At 56.7% G+C, this 20,399-nt stretch overlaps 2 protein-coding genes across 2 annotated transcripts; one reads left to right on the top strand and one right to left on the bottom strand.

Annotated features, from left to right (window-relative positions):
* The first annotated feature begins 10,493 nt into the window (after positions 1-10,493).
* Positions 10,494-16,190, top strand: LOC105701123 (slit homolog 3 protein-like). Its single transcript, XM_012427566.2, has 5 exons — positions 10,494-10,534; positions 10,752-10,948; positions 11,045-14,155; positions 14,314-14,636; positions 14,707-16,190. Exons 1-5 carry the CDS (start codon positions 10,494-10,496, stop codon positions 15,256-15,258), a joined length of 4,224 nt encoding a protein of 1,407 aa, XP_012282989.1. The 3' UTR covers positions 15,259-16,190.
* Positions 16,191-16,950: 760 nt separating this feature from the next.
* LOC105701333 (regucalcin) lies at positions 16,951-20,319 on the bottom strand. The gene is made up of 6 exons (XM_012427995.1): positions 20,233-20,319; positions 19,971-20,133; positions 19,691-19,915; positions 19,414-19,620; positions 19,017-19,235; positions 16,951-18,918 (listed from the first exon to the last, which is right to left on the bottom strand). The coding sequence occupies exons 3-6, from the start codon at positions 19,887-19,889 to the stop codon at positions 18,572-18,574; spliced, it is 972 nt and encodes a 323-aa protein (XP_012283418.1). The 5' UTR covers positions 19,890-19,915; positions 19,971-20,133; positions 20,233-20,319; the 3' UTR covers positions 16,951-18,571.
* Positions 20,320-20,399: the final 80 nt, after the last annotated feature.

Raw genomic sequence — 20,399 nt, 5'->3', positions numbered from 1 at the left:
ACCGTCGCGCCACTTCCAGCCTCCTCTTCTCGCTTCCGTTTCCTCCTCGTGCTTCCTTTTCCTTCCCGAACCCGCGCCCAAGGCGACGCAGGGGGGGCCACTTCGACGAGTCTGCGGCGTATCGCGACCCAATTCGCGGACGGATCCCTCCGAAATCAGCCCCTCGGAAGTCGGCATTGACGCGAGCTAGACCTTACCTCCCCGGAGGGCGGAGGAAAATACCGAGGCTCCTTCGAGGACCGCGACTCCTGCCCTCCGGTGCTAATTGGAGCGACTTCGCGACGCGGGAAAGAGACGTCTCGCTCCGGGCGAGCCTGGGAATTCTTGAGCTCCGGGAATTAGGAAACGGGAACTGGAGGACGCGGAATTACGTCGGGCATTTCGGGGGCTCCGGTCGATTCGCTATAGAGGGAGGAAGACGGCGACCGGTCGGGCGCGCGAAGAAATCGCTGATGGATGTCCTAGCGACGTACGCGGGAGACCTCGAGGTGGAGGACCGGTGCCGAAGTAGGAGCCGCTCGTAAATTAAAGCCCTTTATCCCGGCTTACGGCACCGCGGTAAAGGTTAAAAGAGGGATTTAATAACCCGAAAAATAAACTATAGCGCACAAAGCGTTACTCTTCCGTCGGGAGGGGAGGGACTGAAATTTTAACATCGGCACCCGCGAATAATTCAAATTGCCGCCCCTTCCGTACGGCGGACCGTCCTCGAGAAAGGAGTTAATCCCCCGCGATATTCCCGGCCCCGGGATGCGCTCGCATTTGGTCCCTCTTCCCCTAGGAGCCCCCAATTTCCAGGCTTGTGAAAATCCCCGGGAAAACGAGGATATTTCCACCGCGGAAACGCCAGCACGCGTTGCGTGTCGCCCTGTCGGGACAATATATTAGGCTTGGCTCTCTCTCTCTCTCTTTCCCTCCCTCTCCCTCTATGCTCCGTAACAATGGCGCGTGCACGGACTTGGCGTTTACCGACGCGACGCCTCGTCGCGACGCGTCGTCCCTCGAGATGGCGAGTCGAAGGAGACGGGGACGCGTGGGGCGCCCATTTTGTTTCCTCAGCCTCCCCGGTGTGCCATTAGGCTGTCACCGGTGTCATTAGGTGTCATCGGCGTCGCTATTGTTCCGAACCCTCGAGAACCCCCTCCGGTATCTCCAGCCACCCACATCTCCACCGTGACGTCTCTCCCGGATCCCCCGTCGAGGTACCGATTTTTCTCGCCGAGGAACGTCGCTTTTCGGAGCGAATCGAAGGAATCGACGACCAAAGGGAACCGGGAACGATACAACGGGTGACGTCGTTCTCGGAAATTACTCGGTGGGATAAGAGGAATATTTCGACGGACTCTCCTCCCGGGTCCAGGAGGAAAATCCGATTAAATCTTGCACGGTTCCTTTGAAATCCCCGGCATTACGGAAATCGGATTTCTTTCCACTTCGGCCGGAATTATCCGCAAAGGAATACTTCCCTTAATGGGAAAAATGGTCCCCGAGTGTAGAAGAGGGTGCCGAAGCGACCGGGTCCTCGGTCGCCGAGGAAGGGGCGCTACCCCGGGGGTGGACCCCCCAGGGGCGTTGCCCGTTGTCCCCGATGTCCCCCTACAGTGGCATCCTGACCTCGGGTAAACCGGTGCGGATGGTCCAGTCGCCTTATCGAGGACCGTTCCTGGTCGTGATACCCCGGTGGCCTGCTTGACGCGGTCGTTACCACGGCCGCGAAAATGGCCGGCGAGGAAGAGCGGATGCGACTCGAGGGCGACGTTGCGTGCTCGAATGCGGTAACGAAGTGGCTCGTTTGTTCGCGGAGAGTTTGCGGAAGCGGAGAGGAACCGGCGGCCAAAATCAAACCGAATCGAACCGCGCCACCGGGCAAATCGCCGATTCTCGACGGGTTTCCCACCCGCGTCGCGTTAATTCGCCAGCGGACGCGGATCTGCCGCTCGCCTACGTTCCCGCGAAATTACCGTCGAATTTGTCCGGACGCGCATCCAGCGTCGCCGCCGCGGGCGTTATAAAAGTCTGCTTAAATGAGACGGCGGCCGCACGCGGACCGCCGAGGCGGTTCTAATTATTTCTTGCGTTGCCCGGTTTTATCGCGTTTCCGCGGAACGCTCGCGAAAGCGGTTAGCGGGCCGACCCGTCGCCATCAGATATCGCGCCTTCCTCCCGCGACGAGTGAACCGCGCCGGACTCTCCGCTTCCAGAGAGAGCTCCGCTCTCGGACCGCGGGACGATCAGAAAAAGTTAATGCCACGAGTTTCCTGCAAGCTAACGCGTGGTTTATACGTGGCAGAGCAATCGTCGCGGCGCCTTCGCCCTTCCCACGTGGCCCCGCGTCGACGGTCGTTCGCTCTGCGATTCCGCAATCGCTTGCGGCGCGGTTGTCCCGCCGATCGTCTCGCCGAATAGGGCCGATTTCGTTTAGGTGGATCGAAGAAAAATTCCTAATCGCCGCACGGCCCAAAGTGGCCGCAACGTGGCGGACAGCGATTTCGCCCAATTCCGCCGCGGAATGCTCCTCGTTCGTCGCGATCGAAGGGACTCCTTCTTTAAGACATCTTTATATTTCGCACGTCCGATGTCGTACGTGCCGTTCGCGGCCTCTCTCGCGGACACACCCACGATTTACGCTTCCGGCCGAACGACTCGTACGTGGACGCCCGCGTCGCGCCGCCCCGGCGTTTGGGCACCAAATTGGAGCGGCGCCGGGACGCCACCCCGGGAACGTCGAGTGCCGGGTTGGGAGGGAAAAATTCCCAAATTGACTGCGCCGGAGATTTCCGGAATTTGCGAGCGATTTTTGGATTTTTATCGCGGCCGGGAGAAGCGAGTATAAACGCCCGCGATCGGCGCGACGACGCGGCCGCTGCGTTCTTCCCGCGACTCGTCCGATGACCCGGCCCGAGTTGGCTCCATTTCCGCGGCGCGCCGGATAACCGTATTTCGCGGATGTGTCCGGCGCCATTACGCCGCCCCATTAAAGGATAATTAATAAAGAGTTTGCCGTGGGACGCTCCGGTCCGGAAATCGGACAAAAATATGAGCCGCGTCCGTTAATCGCTCGCGCTGAATATCCCGGTGCCAGGCGCCGCGGCGCCAATCGGTTTCACCGGCTGTCGATCGATCGAAAAGTGCATTGGTTTACGTCGCTTCCGATGCACCCCTCGTTTCCCGAATTCCCGAGTACTGCCCGTCGAACCGAGGGTGCGAAGAAACTCCGGACGTCGTTTGGAAAAGGGTTGGAAAGAGCGGCAGCGATTGCGGAAACATTTCCCTGATCGCCGAGCCCTGGAAATAATTACAGCGCGAAAGGGGTTAACCCATTTTCCAAAGGGATGAAAAATTGGGCCGCGATGTCGTGCCTCTCCGATTATCGGATTTCGCTTCTTAAACATTTTTAACCTGTGTTCCCGATCGAGTGGGTTAGGTCGATCGAGTTTTTCCGCCATTTACCCCCTTCCGTCTGATCAAAGAGAAAGCGCCGTTTGACCGGCGCGGCGCTTTTTGCGCGGTCCATTTTTGGCCGGCTAGCGCGCACGACTCGACTGGAAATCGACGCCTTCCTGATCGACTTTTTCCCAATAGAGAGCCGTGGGCAATATTTCGCCATCGATTGGCTCCCTCGTCGCGTTTCCGATCGGAGAAGCGCCGACCGATTCCGAGCGAATCGCTCGCGGCTTCCGCGCGGACCGACAGCCGCTGATCCGTCATATCGATCGCGATCGAATTAATCCTCTCTTCCAACCCGGGGCGACGATTTACGGCAATCCGAAATGCCCTGTCAGCCGGTTTAATCCTTCCCTACAAAGGAAATTGGAGACGTCGAGGTAAATAGAGATGAAACCGCGGAACCGCACTCGGGTACTCTCGCTAACGAGCGACACCTTCCGGTCAATGGACCGGATCCGAGACGCGAATCGCATCCGCTGAACGGGCTCGGTTTCGACTCTAGCCCATCTACCCGATCGACGACGCTCGGCGTCTCCTTAACGTCGACCTCAACGACCGGATCGCGAATGACCGACGGCTTATGGAGCACTTTTCCGATGGCAAAAGGGTGACGAGCACGTCGAGACCGATAACGGGGCGCGGCGCAAGTTGTCCAGAAAATCCAAAGGTTGAGAATTCCGCGTTCCGGCCGAGCTGCGGCCAACGGCGAGAGAGCCATCCGGCCCATGGAGCGGAAGAGATCGACGCCGAGACTTCCCGAGCGTGAACGGCCGAAGGGCCAACCTCTGCTAGGCGATACGAAGTCGCACTTACTTGGTTAAAGGAGGGAGACCGAGCGATCGTGACGCTAAATCACTTTGAAATGCGGAACGAGCGAGGCGTGAATCCGCGTCGGGGTGCGAGCTCGTCGGCCGTGCGGAGGCGTCGCGTCCCGTCGCGAGATGGCGGCCATTAATCCGAGGTATCGGTAATTCATCCCGCGGATCCGCGATCCCGTGCATTAGCAAATGATCCGGTCCGCGGGGCAGAAACCGGCATACACTGGGAGAAACGCGATATTCCCGCAGGATGCCGCACCAAGTCAAAGCGGCGCGGACAATAGGCTCTCCATCCCGCGAGAGGTGCGAGGATAATGCGCGATCCGGCTGCGATTCCGCGCACGCGCCGATCGGCATCGACGCGCCCGATTTTCCCACGGCCGCGACGCGCGACCCCGGTAATGAGGTTTTTGGAGTCTCCACGGTTAATGCGGATTCCGCGACGTAACCATTGACTGCGCCGTGGGTGGAGGGAGAGCTCGCGTAATGCGGAATCCGCGCGAGCGTGTCCGAGGCGGTGACGGCGACGTCCCTCGCGCCGCCGGTAATGACGCCCCCGAGCAACGTGGCCCAACGTGGGGCGACGTGGGGCGCCGCTTCCGCCCGCCCACGCCCCGGGCGCCGTCTGGCGCCGATGGGAGGCCGAAGTTACCCGAAGAAGTCGTCCGGATCGCGTTTAACCCTTAACGACCGTACCCCTGCCTGGCGCGGCCCAGAAATTGGACTTTTTCCGGAATCGCACGAATCGAGCGCGACCCTCTCCGCATTTTCTGGATTTTTCAGCCCGGATTTTCCGCTCCAGTTTCCCCCACGCCTCGATTTTCGACGATCGACCTCCAACCGAGGAATCCGGCCCGATCGACTGGATTCGCCGACTCGAATTCGATCGCGGTCGGCGCCCTTTCGCGCGGATGCGCCGCAACCCCTCGCGCGGAAGGAGCTCGCGGTTTTGGGCCCTTTGCGTCGGCGATCGGATCGGATCGGCGCAATTAGGCTCGACCGATCGCCTCCGGTTTCGTTTGTCGACGCGTGCCATGGCGAGAATATCGAGCGGTCGTCGGAGGTTCCGGGGAATTCAAAGCCAGGCTGCGGTCGCGGCGATTCGCGCGCGTTTCCGCCCGGCCGAATCCGTCGGATCCGTCGATCGTCCGCCCCCGACCTGCGATCGACTCGACTCGTTAATTAACGAGACTCGTCACGGGGAATCCTCTAATCTCGCGGTTAATTTTCCCCTCGGCGCGAACGCGGGGGTGGATCTCCTGGAGCGATCCTCTCGACGCGAGTTATCCGCGGATCCGATAGAGACGCTCTCTCGACGTCGGGGCGCCCTTTGTTCAATTTTGTCCTTTTTCAATCAACCCGTGTTCCGCCGCGGCGGGGTTCGTTCCCGAGCCCTCCGTCCCTTTGTCCCTCGCGCTCGTCGACGACCAAAGTCGAGGAGGGCCGTCGAATCGAGTAATGCGTTTCGATCCCTTATCGAGGCTCGGGTAGGGAAACTTTCCACCCCCGCGTCACATCCCGAAGACCGGACGGCAAGGAACGCGCGATCGGTTTAATCGAGCGGACGTTCCGCCAGAATTCCGCCAAGCGGTCTTTTAAGGAATTGTCCGAGGACGCGAGGAAATTCCCCCGGCTGGTAAGTGCGTATCGCTTGGCGGATTCCATTATTTAAATGAATGTAAAGTGTCAGTTAACCCTTCGCTCCGCGTCGCGACCACCCCGGTGACCTCCCTCTCCCTCTCTTCCCATACAAAACAGAATTCCATTCCCGGCATAGGTGCGCGCCCTCAATTAGTATTCTGGGCGCGAACGCAACGCGATAGTCGCGGCTGAATATAATCTACCCGACCCGACCCGACCCGGCGCGACCCTGCCATCCGACTCGACCCGTTCCCCTTCCAGCCTGGGCGAAAAAACGCCCCGCGCCGAGACAATCGGGACGCGAAACGTCCCCTTTCCGCAACCCTTTCCCGCCTTGACACTCCTGGCACCCTTTAAAGCCCCTCCTCCGAGACCACTTCAAATTTACGGCATTCCTCCTCGCGTAGCTTCTGTATTTCTAATCGCTTTTAATTACCGGAATGCCTGGAAGAGGTGTAAATCGTGACAAAGGAGAGTGGAGGAAACCCAGAGAACGGGGCCGAGTTATCGGGTTATCCGTACCTCCGTTCCCCAGGGTCCGATAGGGTGCGGGGTCGCGGGAGAGCCCGTCCACTTTCGATACCGAGCCTTAAATCGGAATACGACATTTCCAGAGGATAGAGGGAATCGGGGTGCCGAGAAGAATTCCATCCACGGTTCCTCTCTCTCTCCGGGTCCTGATTACCATCGTATTAGATTTTCGATTAGACTCGGTCCTCGACCACGACTCCGGAACCCGGCTCCTCCCCGAGGAAAAGCCACCGTCTGGATCGGGGACACCTCGCGAATAGATTCGAATCGATCGTCGAAACTCGGGATCCACCTCGAGGTTTACACCCCGGGGTAAACGGCGCGGCTTAGCCGTCGCTTTACCGCGGACTGGGGGGCGGTTTAAATATTCACGGGTCGTATGCAGTTGGTCGTCTCGACCTGGACTTTGCGACACCTCCACCCCGTGATCCAGCGCCAAGGACTAGGGGTGTCTCCCGAAGAGGACCCCCTTCTACCCTTCACCCCCTGGGGGACGTAAAGACCCCAGGAAACGGGAAAAACCTCCACGCCAGAGATCGATCGCGGATCTCGGGGGGTGTGAAGGAGCCGCGACGTACTTACGTCCTTATCGCGTTATCACTGGCACGGGTCCAACCACCGTGGTATCGCGTCCCCGCGAATCCGGGATCTTCGGATGGAGGGGCTCGAATAATTCTTCCCCTGTTTCTCGAGTCGCCGGTCGAGGAACTGGATGAGTTCCAGGGAGAGGGGAAGGGGATCCATCGACAGGGGTTGTTGTCACCGCTGCCAGTGATACCGTTCCCGGGGGAGGCTTTTTCCGAGTCTTTCCCGCCTCGAGACGGGTACATGGATACGCATGGAACGTTCCTCCAGGCAAATGTCCCGGGCGCGAGACGGTAGATTCGAAGAGTCAGGCATTGTCCCCGAGATAAATGCACGTCCTGCACTCGCCGGGTAGGAAAGGTCGAAACGGGGAGGAAGAAAGTAACTCGGGGTTGATGGCGTCGATTCCAGGTCACCGTGCAGACGGTCCGATGGTCCCGGCTCAAAGGAGAGGGCGGACTCCATCGAGAACCGACGAGTCGGTCCCTCGACCGAGAGGCACCCCCGAAAGTGCAACCTCTTCCCTCATAGGCGCCTCACCCCTGTGCCCACTCGGCCAAGACGTATGGTCCGAATCCATTACGGCATCCTTTAAGCTTCCTAGGATTTATCGCGACCCGATAAGCCCGATTCACTCGGCGAGTGCCCTCCCTTTGCGCCGGGTGCTTCGCCACCCCTTTCCTCGGTGCCATCTCTTCGGCAAAGAGACGCTCGAGCGGTTTCCGCGTATCGCGATTAATGGTTCGACCGGATATATCCTCCTTCCGCGTTCCTTTTCCCGGCACCGAGGAGGGCACGCATCGAGTCAAGGGAGGGAAAAGCGGAAAAGATCGCGGCCACCTGTTCTTTATACCCTGACAACGCCGAGTGGATTTAAAGCCATTCACTGGCGAGCTGTTTACCGCAGGTCGGGCAAATAAAGTGGGACGCGGTCTCGGTTTACTCTCCGGGGTGGATTTCCAATTTGCGTGGTCCGAGAGCGATCCGGAAGCTGGCCAGGTGGACGCGGGCACGCACGGCCTAAGAGGAGGAGGAGGGCGCGAAAGAGGAGACGCCCGCGGAAATTGGAAGCGTCTCCCACGGCGAGATCGAGCTCCGGCACTCGCCACGGGAAAATTGAGCCTTTGGGGCCGAGGGAGTCGAGCTCGAGGAAGGATAAGGTAAACGGTTTAAAGGGGGATATAAAGAAAAGCAATATCCGCCCTGGTAGATTGGTTGGTATTCGGCGAGACTCGCACTCGAGCTGGAACCGCTCCCCGCGATTCGCCGGAGCGAGAGAGAGGCGCACCTCGTGGACGCGGAGACGCGAGAAGAGATTAAAGCGACGGTATCGTTTGCCCACTTTTCGGCTAGCCGAGCAATCCCATCGAGGCCTAAAACGTTTATTCGAGGGCCGATGTCTCTTCCTCCCGGTTCGATCCGCCGCAATGGCGACCTCTTGGTCACCCTCCCCCCGAAGAGGATCCCCCGAAAGCGCAACCTCCCGGGAGACGCCTTCGGGTCGAAAATGACGTTTTCCACTTTGGGCGCGTAGGAAAAATCGGAGCAGCCGACGACTCCTAGGAGAAGTCTCTCTAGCCATTCCGCGATGGCGAGGTCGTTCCGGTCCGCGTTTCGGGTCGTACCTCGGTGACTCCCTGACCGATGAGAGGGGCGAAAGTTCCTCGCGAAACTTTCCTCCCGGAAGTGGTCGGCTCGGTTCGCGAGGGGTGCCTTTAAGGGGACTCTTGAGCCGGTCGAAGGGATCGGAAGAAGACGAACTGGCGGGCGTCGAAGAGATTTAGCCGGGAGGGGGGATCCGGATCGGCGGGGGACGCGAAACGCGGTCGTAACGGCGGCTTTACGATGCTCCCGATCTACATATCCCGCTGCGGTCGCTCGAGGGAGAAGAACATATTCTCGGAATTATGCGAAGTTTACGGTGACAGCCGCGATACGAGAGTGCGAACGCGAAGCCTCGCTCGGGGCAGTAAACGCGGCAGCGAGAGCGTTCTCGGCCAACCCTGGATACGTATTAATAACTGCGCGAGTTCGCCCCGACCGCCTCCAGCGGCCTCCAGCACTGCCAAACCGCGCGGCGAGGGCGGAACCCTCCCGATCCACTTGGTCTGGCCATTTGGCACGGGAGGGAGCCCTTACTTAAGGCCGGACCAGCTCGTTCCGATGTTTTTCCATCCATCTCGAAGGGGTTGCTCGGTCCAACACCTCCGGACGCGTCGATGTGCCAATGGTCGCCGCAGAGCGCGGAGCCCTCTCGGGCGTCCGGCGAGAAGGGATGGACAGCTCTAATGCGAGGCCGACGAGCGATCCCCAGGGAACCCGGACCGCCTCCCGTGGGCCTCTGCCCAAAGGGAGTCCCGGTTGGGTTTCCGAAGGGCGCTTCGCCGACGACCGATACTGGCTTTGATACCAGCTTTGATTCGGCCTCGAGTTCCGGTGTCCCCGTCTCCGCGCGATCGATAGAGGGGGAGGCGAGATCAAAGGCTCGTTATCGCGCCGACAGTCGGAAGGGAACGATCGATCGATCTCAACGGGATCGTCCTGGAAGCGCGAAGGGAACGGGCCCTAATCGAGGGGATTGGACGAGGGCTCGGGCCCTGGGATACCTTCGGCCGGGATTTCTAGTTCCATCGAATCAGCGGAACCGGCGAGGGGAGGGACATTTATTCCAGGAGGAAACTAATAAGGGTGCAGGGACTCGGGTGGATGGCGCGGCGTTTTTGCCGGACGATTTGCATCGGTTTTCTAGACGCGGCGAGTCCGTAAGAAGCTTCCGTGTCCGGAGACCTGAAAGGCGATGAAAAACGAGGAGCGGGTCCGGAGAGATTCGGCTCGCCGTGGAATGAAGCGGTGGAAAAGAGATAGGGAAGGAAGTGGAGAGGAAGATAAGCCCCCGAGGACCGGAGCGAGAGGAAGATCGATCCGAGCCTTTACGGGCGGGTAATGTCGGACACCTTCGCCTCGGTGCGTCTCCGTCTTCGAATCATTTCCTAGCCATTCAATGGGACGACTACGTGGCCAATGGCCCCTGCCGACTCGACGGGAAGAGCAGAAGTAGGCGCGATTATCTCCGAGAATTCCCCGCCCTCCACCCGCCCGGATAGATGGATCTCCCTCTCCCTCCGGACCGAGAAGCGCTTCCATTAGGACTTCCGGAAGCGCTTCTCGCGCGGTTCCGCTGGAAGAATATGCCACGAGTCCGTTCCCACGGCCCGGGAACTCGGGTACCTTTCCGGGGGCGAGAGACCCCCCGGGGCACCCCGTCTCCCGGACTGCCACCTCGAGGACGACTTCTCAATTCCTTCCCGACGTTGTTGTTCCAGGTGGCCGTTCGAGCGTTCCGCGGAGGAAAGGAGTCCCGGATGTGGCGCTAGGATGACGAGCCGTGACCGACAACCGAGGAGACGGCTTCGCTGCGTTCGGAGCTGGGGACCCATCGGCTCGCTCGGCAGGTCGATCGATATTAGAACTATGTCCATTTCGACGGCGCAGTTTTCTGCCAATCGTCGCACGTGCATTTTATGCACCCCCGACGCGGCCTCGCGTTCGGCCGGGCATTCGAGCCGTGGTTACGGCTCCTTTTATCGCGTCGAACGTCGACGGATCCGAGTCGAGAACTCGAAGAGTAGAGGCTCGAAAATAGGGAGGCAGGGGAGGAGGACGTCGAGGAGCCGTCGAATCGGCGCCTCCTCGACGTCGGGTGTTGGAAAGAGCGCCTCTGGTCCGCAGGTGGTGGGTCGGCGTCCTGAGCGTCCTGGGCGTCCTGACGCCGCCGGCCGTTCGAGCTCAGGGTGCGGAATGTCCGCCCCCGGAAGCCATCCCGGGATGTCCCTGTTACAATTTCGAGGACGGCCTGTTCCTGGAGTGCGCTGGCGCGACCGATGCGACCCTCAGGACCACGCTCCTGGGAGTCCTGAGTGCCGGAGGTGAGTGCTCTCGTGACGGATCCGGGGAAGGACGTCTAGGTATGACGGGGTAACGACGCGTTACTTAGGCGTAACGAGCGTGTCGACGTGTTCCAGGTTCAGGAACGGTGGTTCAGTCGTTGAGCGTGTACGAGCTGGACAAGGGAATAGAGGAACTGAAGGCCGAGGCCTTCCCGGTGGGAAGTCAAATTCGACACCTGCAGGTGTCCCACTCGTCCCTGAAGGAGGTGAGCGAGGACGCCTTCGTTAACCTGAAGGAGAGCCTGGAATCGCTGGCGCTGGTCTCGGGTCGGCTGACGCAGGTGCCCCAGAAGTCGCTGGCCGACCTGCACAAGCTGGCCGCCCTCGACCTGGAAGCGAACCTGATCCAGGACCTCTCCTCGTACTGCTTCTACGGGCTCAAATTGATCAAGCTGAGCCTGAAGGGAAACCAGATATCCAAGATCTCGGAGTACGCGTTCGCCGGCCTCGAAGATAGTCTGAGCGACCTCGACCTGGCCGAGAACAAGCTGAAGAACTTCCCAATGGCGCCTCTGAGGAGGCTGGAAAGTTTGGCGTCGCTCAGGCTAGCTTGGAACGAGATATCGATGCTGCCCAACGACGGCTACTCCGTCCTGGGATCGTTGCTGATCCTGGACCTGAGCAGCAACAACTTCGACCAGCTCACGGAGGACTGCTTCAGGCCTTGCCCCATTCTGCACACCCTTTCTCTCTACTACAACGCCATCGAAACCGTGCACAAGGACTCGTTCGTCTCTTTGAAGGACCTCGAGTCGATCGATCTCAGCCACAACAAGATCGTCTTCCTGGACGTGGCGACTTTCCGGGGCAACGAGCGACTGAGGACGATAGAGCTCAGCCACAACCACATCCACTACATAGGCGGGGTGTTCGCGAGGCTGCCCGAATTGCGAGAACTCTACCTAGCCGAGAACAACATCCTGGAGATCCCAGGAGACGCGTTCACCGGCAGCGTCAGCTTGGCCGTAATATACCTGCAACAAAACGCGATCAGGAGGATAGATGCCAGGGGCCTGACCACCCTGACCCAATTAACCCAATTACATTTGAGCATGAACTACATCGAGAGAGTTCCCAAGGAGTTCCTGGAACACTGCGAGGCGCTCTCGTCGTTATCCCTCGATGGCAATAAGATCAAGGAACTGCAGCCAGGAACTTTTGACCGGCTTCATCAGCTGAGAGAGCTGCGCCTGCAGGACAACCGCATCGCCGCCGTCAGGAGGGGAGTCTTTTCTCCCCTTCAGGCGCTGCTGGAGTTGCACTTGCAAAATAACGCCATCGCCGATATGGAGACCGGGGCTTTGCGGACCCTGAACAGTCTGCAGCACGTCAATCTTCAGGGGAACCTGCTATCGGTGCTCGGCGACGTCTTCCAGCTCTCCGCTCCGGAGGCGTCGTCTTCGTCGCCGTCCGCTTCCGGAGGAAGCTCCCTGGTCTCCATTCAGCTCGACAGCAACGGATTGGAGGTGCTGCACAACGACTCCCTGAGAGGACAGGCGTCCGTCAGGATCATGTGGCTGGGGCACAACAAACTGACCCATCTGCAGGCCCCGCTCTTCAGGGACCTCCTCCTGGTGGAACGCCTCTACTTGACGAACAACTCCATCTCCCGGATAGAGGACGCCGCCTTCCAGTCCATGCAAGCCCTCAAGTTCCTGGAGCTGAGCATGAACAAGTTGGGCCACGTCACGGGGAGAACCTTCTCCGATCTGAACGAACTGGAAGAGCTCCATCTTCGGGATAATGGACTTCGGAGGCTGGATCCGTACGCGTTCACGGCCCTGAAGAAGCTGCGCGTCCTGGATCTGGCGAACAACCTGCTGACCGTCATTCGGGATACGATGTTCAAGGAAGACCTGCCGATCAGGACCCTGAACCTGAAGAACTGCTCCATCTCCAGCGTGGAACCTAGCGCCTTCGATGGCCTCGGTGGTCTTCTGGACCTCAACCTGGAGGACAACTTTTTGAACGCATCGGCTTTAGGCCATTTTCGAGTGTCCGGTCTTCGCATCCTCGCGGCATCCGGGAACAACTTCAGCCAGGTGGACCGACGCAGCCTGAATGGATTGCCGTCTCTTCAGGAACTCTCCCTGGTGAACGCCAGGATCCTTCAGCTGCCGGAAACCGTGTTCGCCCTGAACAGGAACCTAGCGCGCCTCCACCTGAGCGACAACCTGTTAAGTTCCCTGCCACAAGGAATCTTTGAGGGGCTGATGTCTCTCCGGGAGATTCGGCTCGATCGGAACAGATTTACCGGTCTACCGTATCCAGCGTTATCCGGGGCGTCGAATTTGGAGATCTTGTCCTTAGCTGGCAATGCGATCGTCACCGTGGATGCCGCCAGTCTGGGAAGTCTGAGATATCTGCGCGAACTGGACCTGGCCCACAACAAGATCGAGACCATGTCGGGCTTCGCGACTGCGAATTTATCCAGGCTCCTCTCGGTGGACCTCAGTCACAACCACCTGAGCGCTTTGCCTGCCAACTTCTTCGCCCATTCCTCGATGCTGCGCCGAGTCGACCTGTCCGAAAACAAATTCCGCCAGATACCTGCAGTGGCATTGTCAGGGCAGAACCTGCCGGGCCTGGCTTGGCTGAACCTGACTCGGAACCCGCTGCATCGAATCCATGACCTACCTTCCGAGGCGATGTACCCCATCCTGCAAGAGGTCCATATATCAGGAACGAACTTGAGCATCGTCACGTCGCAGGATTTCGAGGCATTCCCGGCACTTTTGCACCTGTACCTGGGCCAGAACTGTATACTGAGAGTCTCTCCGGGAGCATTCCGTAGCTTACCGAACTTACTTACCCTCCACCTGGGCATGAATAGTCTGGAAATTCTGCCGAAGGAGAGGCTCCAGGGGATGGAGCACCTCCGCGTATTGAACCTTACGCACAACCGACTGAAGGAACTCGAGGAGTTCCCCGCGGACCTCAAGTCGTTGCAGATCCTCGACCTGTCCTACAACCAAATAGGCATTGTCGGCAAAGTCACTTTTAAGAATCTAATCAGCTTGGTGGAGCTCCACCTCTACGGGAACTGGATCAACGCCATATCCAGCGAAGCGTTCAAGCCTTTGAAGAAACTCCGGCTGTTGGACCTCAGCAGGAACTACTTGGAGAATTTGCCCCTCAATGCATTCAGACCGCTGGAGACGCAAATACGGAGTCTGAGGGCCGAGGGTAAGAGTGATAAGCCGTTCCTCGACGTACACATACCGTCTTACTTTCCGCTCTCTATTCCCCGACAAACGCAAGTTTACTTATTTCTCTGGCCGAACTTCCGTCCTCCTCTCCCGGCCGCGCTCTTTCTCTCTCTCTCTTTCTCTCTCTGTCCCCAGAAAACCCTCTGCATTGCGGCTGCGAGTCCCAGGAACTGTGGGAGTGGCTGCGGGATCATCAGAAGCTGGTCGGCGGGGTTGGCCGAGGTGTCGGGGTCGGAGAAGTCCAGGGTGGACTTCTGAGGTGCGAGCAGCCCCCCGAGCTCCGAGGACTGGTCTTCCTCGACCTGGATCCCCACGCTTTCTGCTCCGCTCCTTTGGTACTTAAACTAGCCATTCAGGACATTCAACCCTTCTCCGTCCTCGTGTCCTGGCAGAGCAGGAACCACTCCGGGCTGCACGGGTACCAAGTGGCCTACCACGCCCTGGACAACGTCGACGAGGTCGGTCCCCGGCGAACGCGTCGTCCTTTTCCTCGTAAGAAGTGCCGATGATCGAACGTTTCCTCGACAGGTCCGAGGGAAGCTGCTGGATCCGAAGGCGAGGTCTCTGAAGCTGACGAAGCTGGTCCCGGGAACACGATATCTGATCTGCGTGCTGGGCCTGGGGAACTGGGGCACTCCCATCCCCGATGACGTCAACGGCTGGCAGTGGAACGCCTCGCACGACGACGTGATCGAGGGCTCCGCCTTGCCGGTAATGGTTAACTCCCCCATGAGCAGATGCACCGAGGTGACGACCCTGGACTCGCCGGACTCGGTGGACAGCGACGGCGCCATCGGCGACAGGGGCGGCTTGGCGAGCATCCTGACCAGGAGGCTGGGCCTCATCGTGGGCAGCTGCATGGGCTTCGTCGTCTTCGTCGTCCTGATCTCGGTCCTGGGCTACATGAAGATGAAGAAGCAGAGGGCGGCCGTCAAGCGAGAGCAACCTCTGGCCCCGAACCCTCCGGAGTACATGTCCTACAGGCACTTCTCCTTGCAGAGCGGAGACCGTCCCGACAACACCTGTCCCAGCTTCATCGGCAACATCGGCCCCATAGGTACCACCACCTTGAACTCGTAGCATAAGCTCCAACGGGGCAAGGCATCCCGTTCGGAAAGCGAACACGACGTGGAAATGAGAAGCGTATCCACGTGCACGGGCATCTTCGGATAAAGCCGTTCCTCGACGGACCGGACAGAGATTACGACGCGATCGTCCGGACCTGCAGTGTCACCGAGAGGGGACGTCGCGATAGGGACGCTGCCGAGATATGCAGGGACCTCGGAACGAATCGAGCCGAAGAGATACGACGTACCTAGACACCTGGTCCCCGTTCCCCGCTGACGTCTCCCCGAGGAAGGACGAAAAATCGCGATCGCACGTAACGAGGTGCAACGAACGATAATCGTAACGCAAGGATCTGGACCTGGACCAAGGGCGTCTGCATCCATATTCCTGCGGTCACTGTTTCCCAGGAAGGGATCCTTGGAATCGAGCGCAAGTAAGAGGGAATACGTAAGCATTGTCATTTCCTTTTGACGAATAAACGCGAAGATAATGTTATCTGGACAGCGACTTCTGTGACGAATTGTGTACCGAACAACGATCCCCAAGACCTCCTGACTTTGCACACATCGAAGAAGTGGACGATGCATCGACTGGCGGTGCATCCGGAGAAATTAAACAGGTATATACCTCGAAGAGAGTACGAGATTAGCGAGTTATCGCAGTCGAGACACGTAGGGTCCGGAAGCTGACTTAGTAGGCCTATCTCGGTAGAATTTCTCTAGGTGTAGCGAACCACGCGCGCGTCTCGCTCGAAGACTGATTTTTTAATCGTTTTTGGTAGAACATTGAGGTCGGTGTAATATAGACAGTACTCTGTAAATACCTCCGAATGTTAGTGGGTAAAAAGTAAGCGCGTTCACGCGCCGCGAAGCAATATTACTCTGGTGTATAGATAGAGAATCCTGTATCGCACCTTGTTTCGTTTGGCGAGCCCTTTTCTAAAGGGCGCGAGTGACGCGCATTGAATAATAATTATTCACTGCCGTTCGCTCATTTTCGGCAGGGAGAGGAACGAAACCCGTGCCGAGGGAAATCATAACTTCGCGGGGAAAACGAAATCAAAAGTAGGTGGATTACGTGGAGGCGTGTATTCCAGTCGGAACTTCATATATAATTCCTGCCAGAACAGGTACCTAATTTCAAGTTGCCAAATGCACGTACGAGTCGTACGCGCTACGAAAGTACGCTAGAGTAAAGGGAGGCTGTACATATACGAGAAATAGGGAGAGACTGTATGATATACGTGAAACGTACACCTACGTGTACAATATCTTACATTGTAACTTAGGCTTTCGGATAATAAAACACCAACGAGTCGATGGACCTCTGCGCAAATTTCATGATACCGGGCACTGTACGATTAAGTCGGAATTAATTCCTCGCCCCTCTCCACCCCTTATCAGGATTTCAAATGGACTCCTTAGATCCTATCGCATGGACAATTAGATCCAAGCCTGATACAATAGGAACTCAATTCGAAGATCAACAAATCCGCATTTAGCCCTGCATTTTCCCTTCTCTTCCTCCCGCCGAAAAATGAAAAGGTACGTGCCTGGAATAGCAAAATCCGATTGGTCGAGCATAGATATTCCGAAAAAAAAAAAAAAAAACGAAACCCATCGTTCGAGATACGTGCCACGAGCCGCGGAATCTGTCACGCGGTGCCGGACAATCCGTGTGAAAAATGATAACGCGGTGACACGGTCCGAGGCATTTCATTTATTTCGATAACGACCTATTGAAATTACGCGCATCCCTCGGCGCATTAACGATGTCAATGATTTCCCCTGGAATTGAAATCCAATCGAGTTTCGGGTAATGCCCTTGATTACGGAAATCCAGCGGCATCGGCTGTTTCGCGATTGCCCTGCCGGGCCGGCGAAACGCGTAACGAGAAATTTTCATTTGCCACTTCTTCTCTTTTTTTTTTTTTCCACCCCCTCCCAATGTTCTGGCGAGGCCGGCGGTCGGTTCGGAAAATGGTCCACTTCCACGGCCGGCGAGCGAAAGGTCGCGAAAAATTCGAACGTTCCCTCGATTCGCGAAAATGGAGCGCCGACCACTCTCGAGTATTGTCTCCATCTCCATTGGTAATGTAAACCGTATCGCGTTAAAAGAAAGCGCCTCTCGACCGATACGCGTTCCCTTGGACGTCCCAGAAAAGTGCAATCCACTTTCGGGGATGACGTCTATGAATAATGGTGATCAGGAGACCCTTTAACGAATTTTCCTTCGGTCCGCCGCGGGTGGAGGGATCTACGAGGCACTCGTAGACATTTAATTACTGTCGCCGCACGTGCGCGCACGCACAAATCTGCGAAATGTAGGAGCCATGCGTCTTCTTTAAGCCGCGATCGTTACACGGAAGAACTGGCGTAACGTCGACGGTATGCGGCTCGTAAATTAAGCAGGATACTTGCCGTTTCGAACCGAGCAAACGGCTAAATCCGCGAGCGGCAGTAAACCGGCGAAGCGCATGCCCCCGATCGGAGTGAATCTCCGTAAATCGGCGATAAATTCGCAGGAAGTAATTTCAGGGGAATTCTGGCTCCCTGCGTCGATAATAGCGACAACGGGAATTAATCTTAAAGCATGGCCCGAATCGGTCACGAAGTAACGAGTTCCTCGACGGCCGAGCGGTTAAATTGACACTTTATCGATATCGGCCGCGGGGTAAAAAAAAAGAAAATATATGGAAGAGTTCCCTGGAACGCGATTTTATACACGCAAGGACGACTTGAGCTGAAACATCTTTCTCCATTACAGATATAAATCGCGCGTCTCTTCTGCCCCGTGTAAATCCCCAGACAGGAGGGAGAAAAAGGATCCGACGAACCAGAGAGCGGTGGTAAAACGGACATTCGCACAATGGACCCATTCTCCGGTGCCAAATATATTTTACCCGGTGGGTTCGACCGGCTCGTAACCGATCGCTCGCGATTTCCCCACTTCCTGCCTTTATCCAGCTGAGTTAAAGGTCATTAAAATAATTGGCCCCCTCCTGCACTTTCCTACAGCGCGAACCCGCTGGCACGCGCACCGGAATGGACCGGCTGAAATACAATAATGGCATTCATTGTTTTCTACCACGGCGGCTTCCTAATTCGAAGAGCCCAACATGCATCGTCCACAGGTCAGTGCCCAGCGTGATAATGTTCGGACTTCGCCCAACCGAAGTACGAATTCAAGATAGACCCAGATAGGCATTTAAGCGTCTAAGTACTACAAGCATAAATAACGCATTAATTAAATTAATTAAATTAAGGGAGTGGCCACCATCCTGTTCCCGTTGTAAACGCGGACGATCGGCAACTTCATCCATCGCTCAGATGTACTTGTAACTGTGGGCAGGATAACCCTTTACATTAAGGCCAGTTATTCGAAACGTGGACCCACTGTCCGGATAAGCCCTCAATTGCTCATTCGTTAGAGCCCTTCGTCCTGTAGTTACGAACAGCTCGTCCAAGTTGCGGCCACCCCAAGTAACAGAACTTACTTGCTCGGCACCAATTGGAACCGACATCAATAATGTACCGCTCTTTGGGTCAATAACGATCACCTGGTACCCGCCGTAGCAAGCAACCCACAAGTTCCCATTAGTGTCGATGGTCATTCCATCGGGAACCCCGTTGACTCCTTTTTCCGTGAAGTTGAAAACCGTCCTTCTATTACCTGCCACGTAATACCGCGGGTTAGAATAATTTTCATAAATCGAGATTACGCTATTATCTGGCTTGAAAATGCGTCCGGTAAATAATTAATGAACTCACTAAGTGGCTCCCAGGCCGATTCATCGAAGTCAAACTTGTCCACAGTTTTGTCCCCAGAGTCGATGTAATACATGGTTTTGCCATCCTCGGTCCAAGCCAGGCCATTCGAAATCAACAGATTTTTCAAGTGCGATATTATCCCAGTACTCGGGGTGACACTGTACAATTGGCCCGTTCTTTCCGTTATCACATTGGGCACTCGCTCTGGACCCATTGTACCTGTGCACGAAATTTCCTTCGTAAACAATACCTCGTTTTTTGCCCGCGGCCCCTTCGTGCGTTACGAGGCCGGTAATTGCGCAATTTGGTTACTTGTCACTGACGATTTAACTCGCCGTCGTAATATAAAATCACGGTAAACATTCGGGTGGTACCTTTCCCTAAATGCAATGCTTACCAGCCCAAAGTCTGCCGGTTCTGTCAACCTTGGCATCGTTGAACCTGGACCCGTCAGGCTTCTGCAATGCCGAATAAATGATGGAACTATTTGCGGTCGAATTATTCGAGCCATTCCAAAACACGTCCCTGACGTCCAATCCAGTAGAAATGACAAATTCGTCCGTGGTTCCTTCCACGGGGATCACGAAAGTTACGGGTTCACCGTCTGAAAAATTGTAATCTCGTTAAAAAAAAAAAGAAGAAATTAAGAGCCTCACCGTATACCGCATTCTCACTTATCAATGTACTGTTGTGGGCCCCGGTTTTCGGGTCATAGAGATTAATCGTGCCTCCGGCAATGTCCACGAAATAAAGGATCTGATTTTCCGCGTTCCAGTGTGGACCTTCCCCATGTAATACCGGGCTCGATATTGGCTTAGACGTGAAGCATTGCCCAAGTGCAATGACACTCGCCAGCACGTACACTCGGAGCATGATGACGATCGCTTCTCGACGGTCCCCTTAATTGAGAGAATTTTTTAATTTCATCTCCAGAAAGACGAACGCGGTACTTACCTCTCCTCGTTCACTCCCGGACTGTTGGATTAAGTCTCAGAAGCTGCAATTAAAAACTGGAGCACTTGGCACGTAGACGTTCACTGTCAAGGTCTCTTCCGCGTCCGCAGCTGAAGTGTCCCTCTTTCAGCAGATGTGAAAATAACGGTCAAACGGGTAAAACCTGGCAGATAAAGAGCACACGTTGCGCGTGCATTAGTTCAATGACGCATGACTACATATTTTCAAATAATGGTAATTACTTGATAGAATGCATACTTACCGCGAACAAGACGACTAAGACCCACGTCCGCGTGGCGGTCTTTCTCCAAACATATGTGCTTATATCGCTCGGCATGCAAAGCCAGCAGTCATACTGCGTCATTGCTTACCATTCAATGGCCATGTACATATATAGGCGATTTGAAAGTACTCCGCGCTCCAGAGTCT

This window comes from Orussus abietinus, unplaced genomic scaffold (genome assembly GCF_000612105.2).
Source record: "Orussus abietinus isolate OABI.00-Male unplaced genomic scaffold, Oabi_2.0 scaffold5, whole genome shotgun sequence".
Taxonomy (NCBI): Eukaryota; Metazoa; Arthropoda; class Insecta; order Hymenoptera; family Orussidae; genus Orussus; species Orussus abietinus.
The sequence above is the reverse complement of the archived record's forward strand: the minus strand, read 5'-3'. Positions and strand labels throughout refer to the sequence as shown.

Bases quoted from the DNA above. Each gene is read 5' to 3' on its own strand.
- LOC105701123 (XM_012427566.2), top strand. From the start codon at position 10,494: ATGTCCATTTCGACGGCGCAGTTTTCTGCCAATCGTCGCAC. The intron at 14,156-14,313 runs GTAAGAGTGATA...CTCTGTCCCCAG, and splicing joins ACGGAGTCTGAGGGCCGAGG to AAAACCCTCTGCATTGCGGC. The intron at 14,637-14,706 runs GTCGGTCCCCGG...TTTCCTCGACAG, and splicing joins CCCTGGACAACGTCGACGAG to GTCCGAGGGAAGCTGCTGGA.
- LOC105701333 (XM_012427995.1), bottom strand. From the start codon at position 19,889: ATGCTCCGAGTGTACGTGCTGGCGAGTGTCATTGCACTTGGGCAATGC. The intron at 19,621-19,690 runs GTGAGAATGCGG...ACAATTTTTCAG, and splicing joins CCACAACAGTACATTGATAA to ACGGTGAACCCGTAACTTTC. The intron at 19,236-19,413 runs GTAAGCATTGCA...TTTCGTGCACAG, and splicing joins AACCGGCAGACTTTGGGCTG to GTACAATGGGTCCAGAGCGA.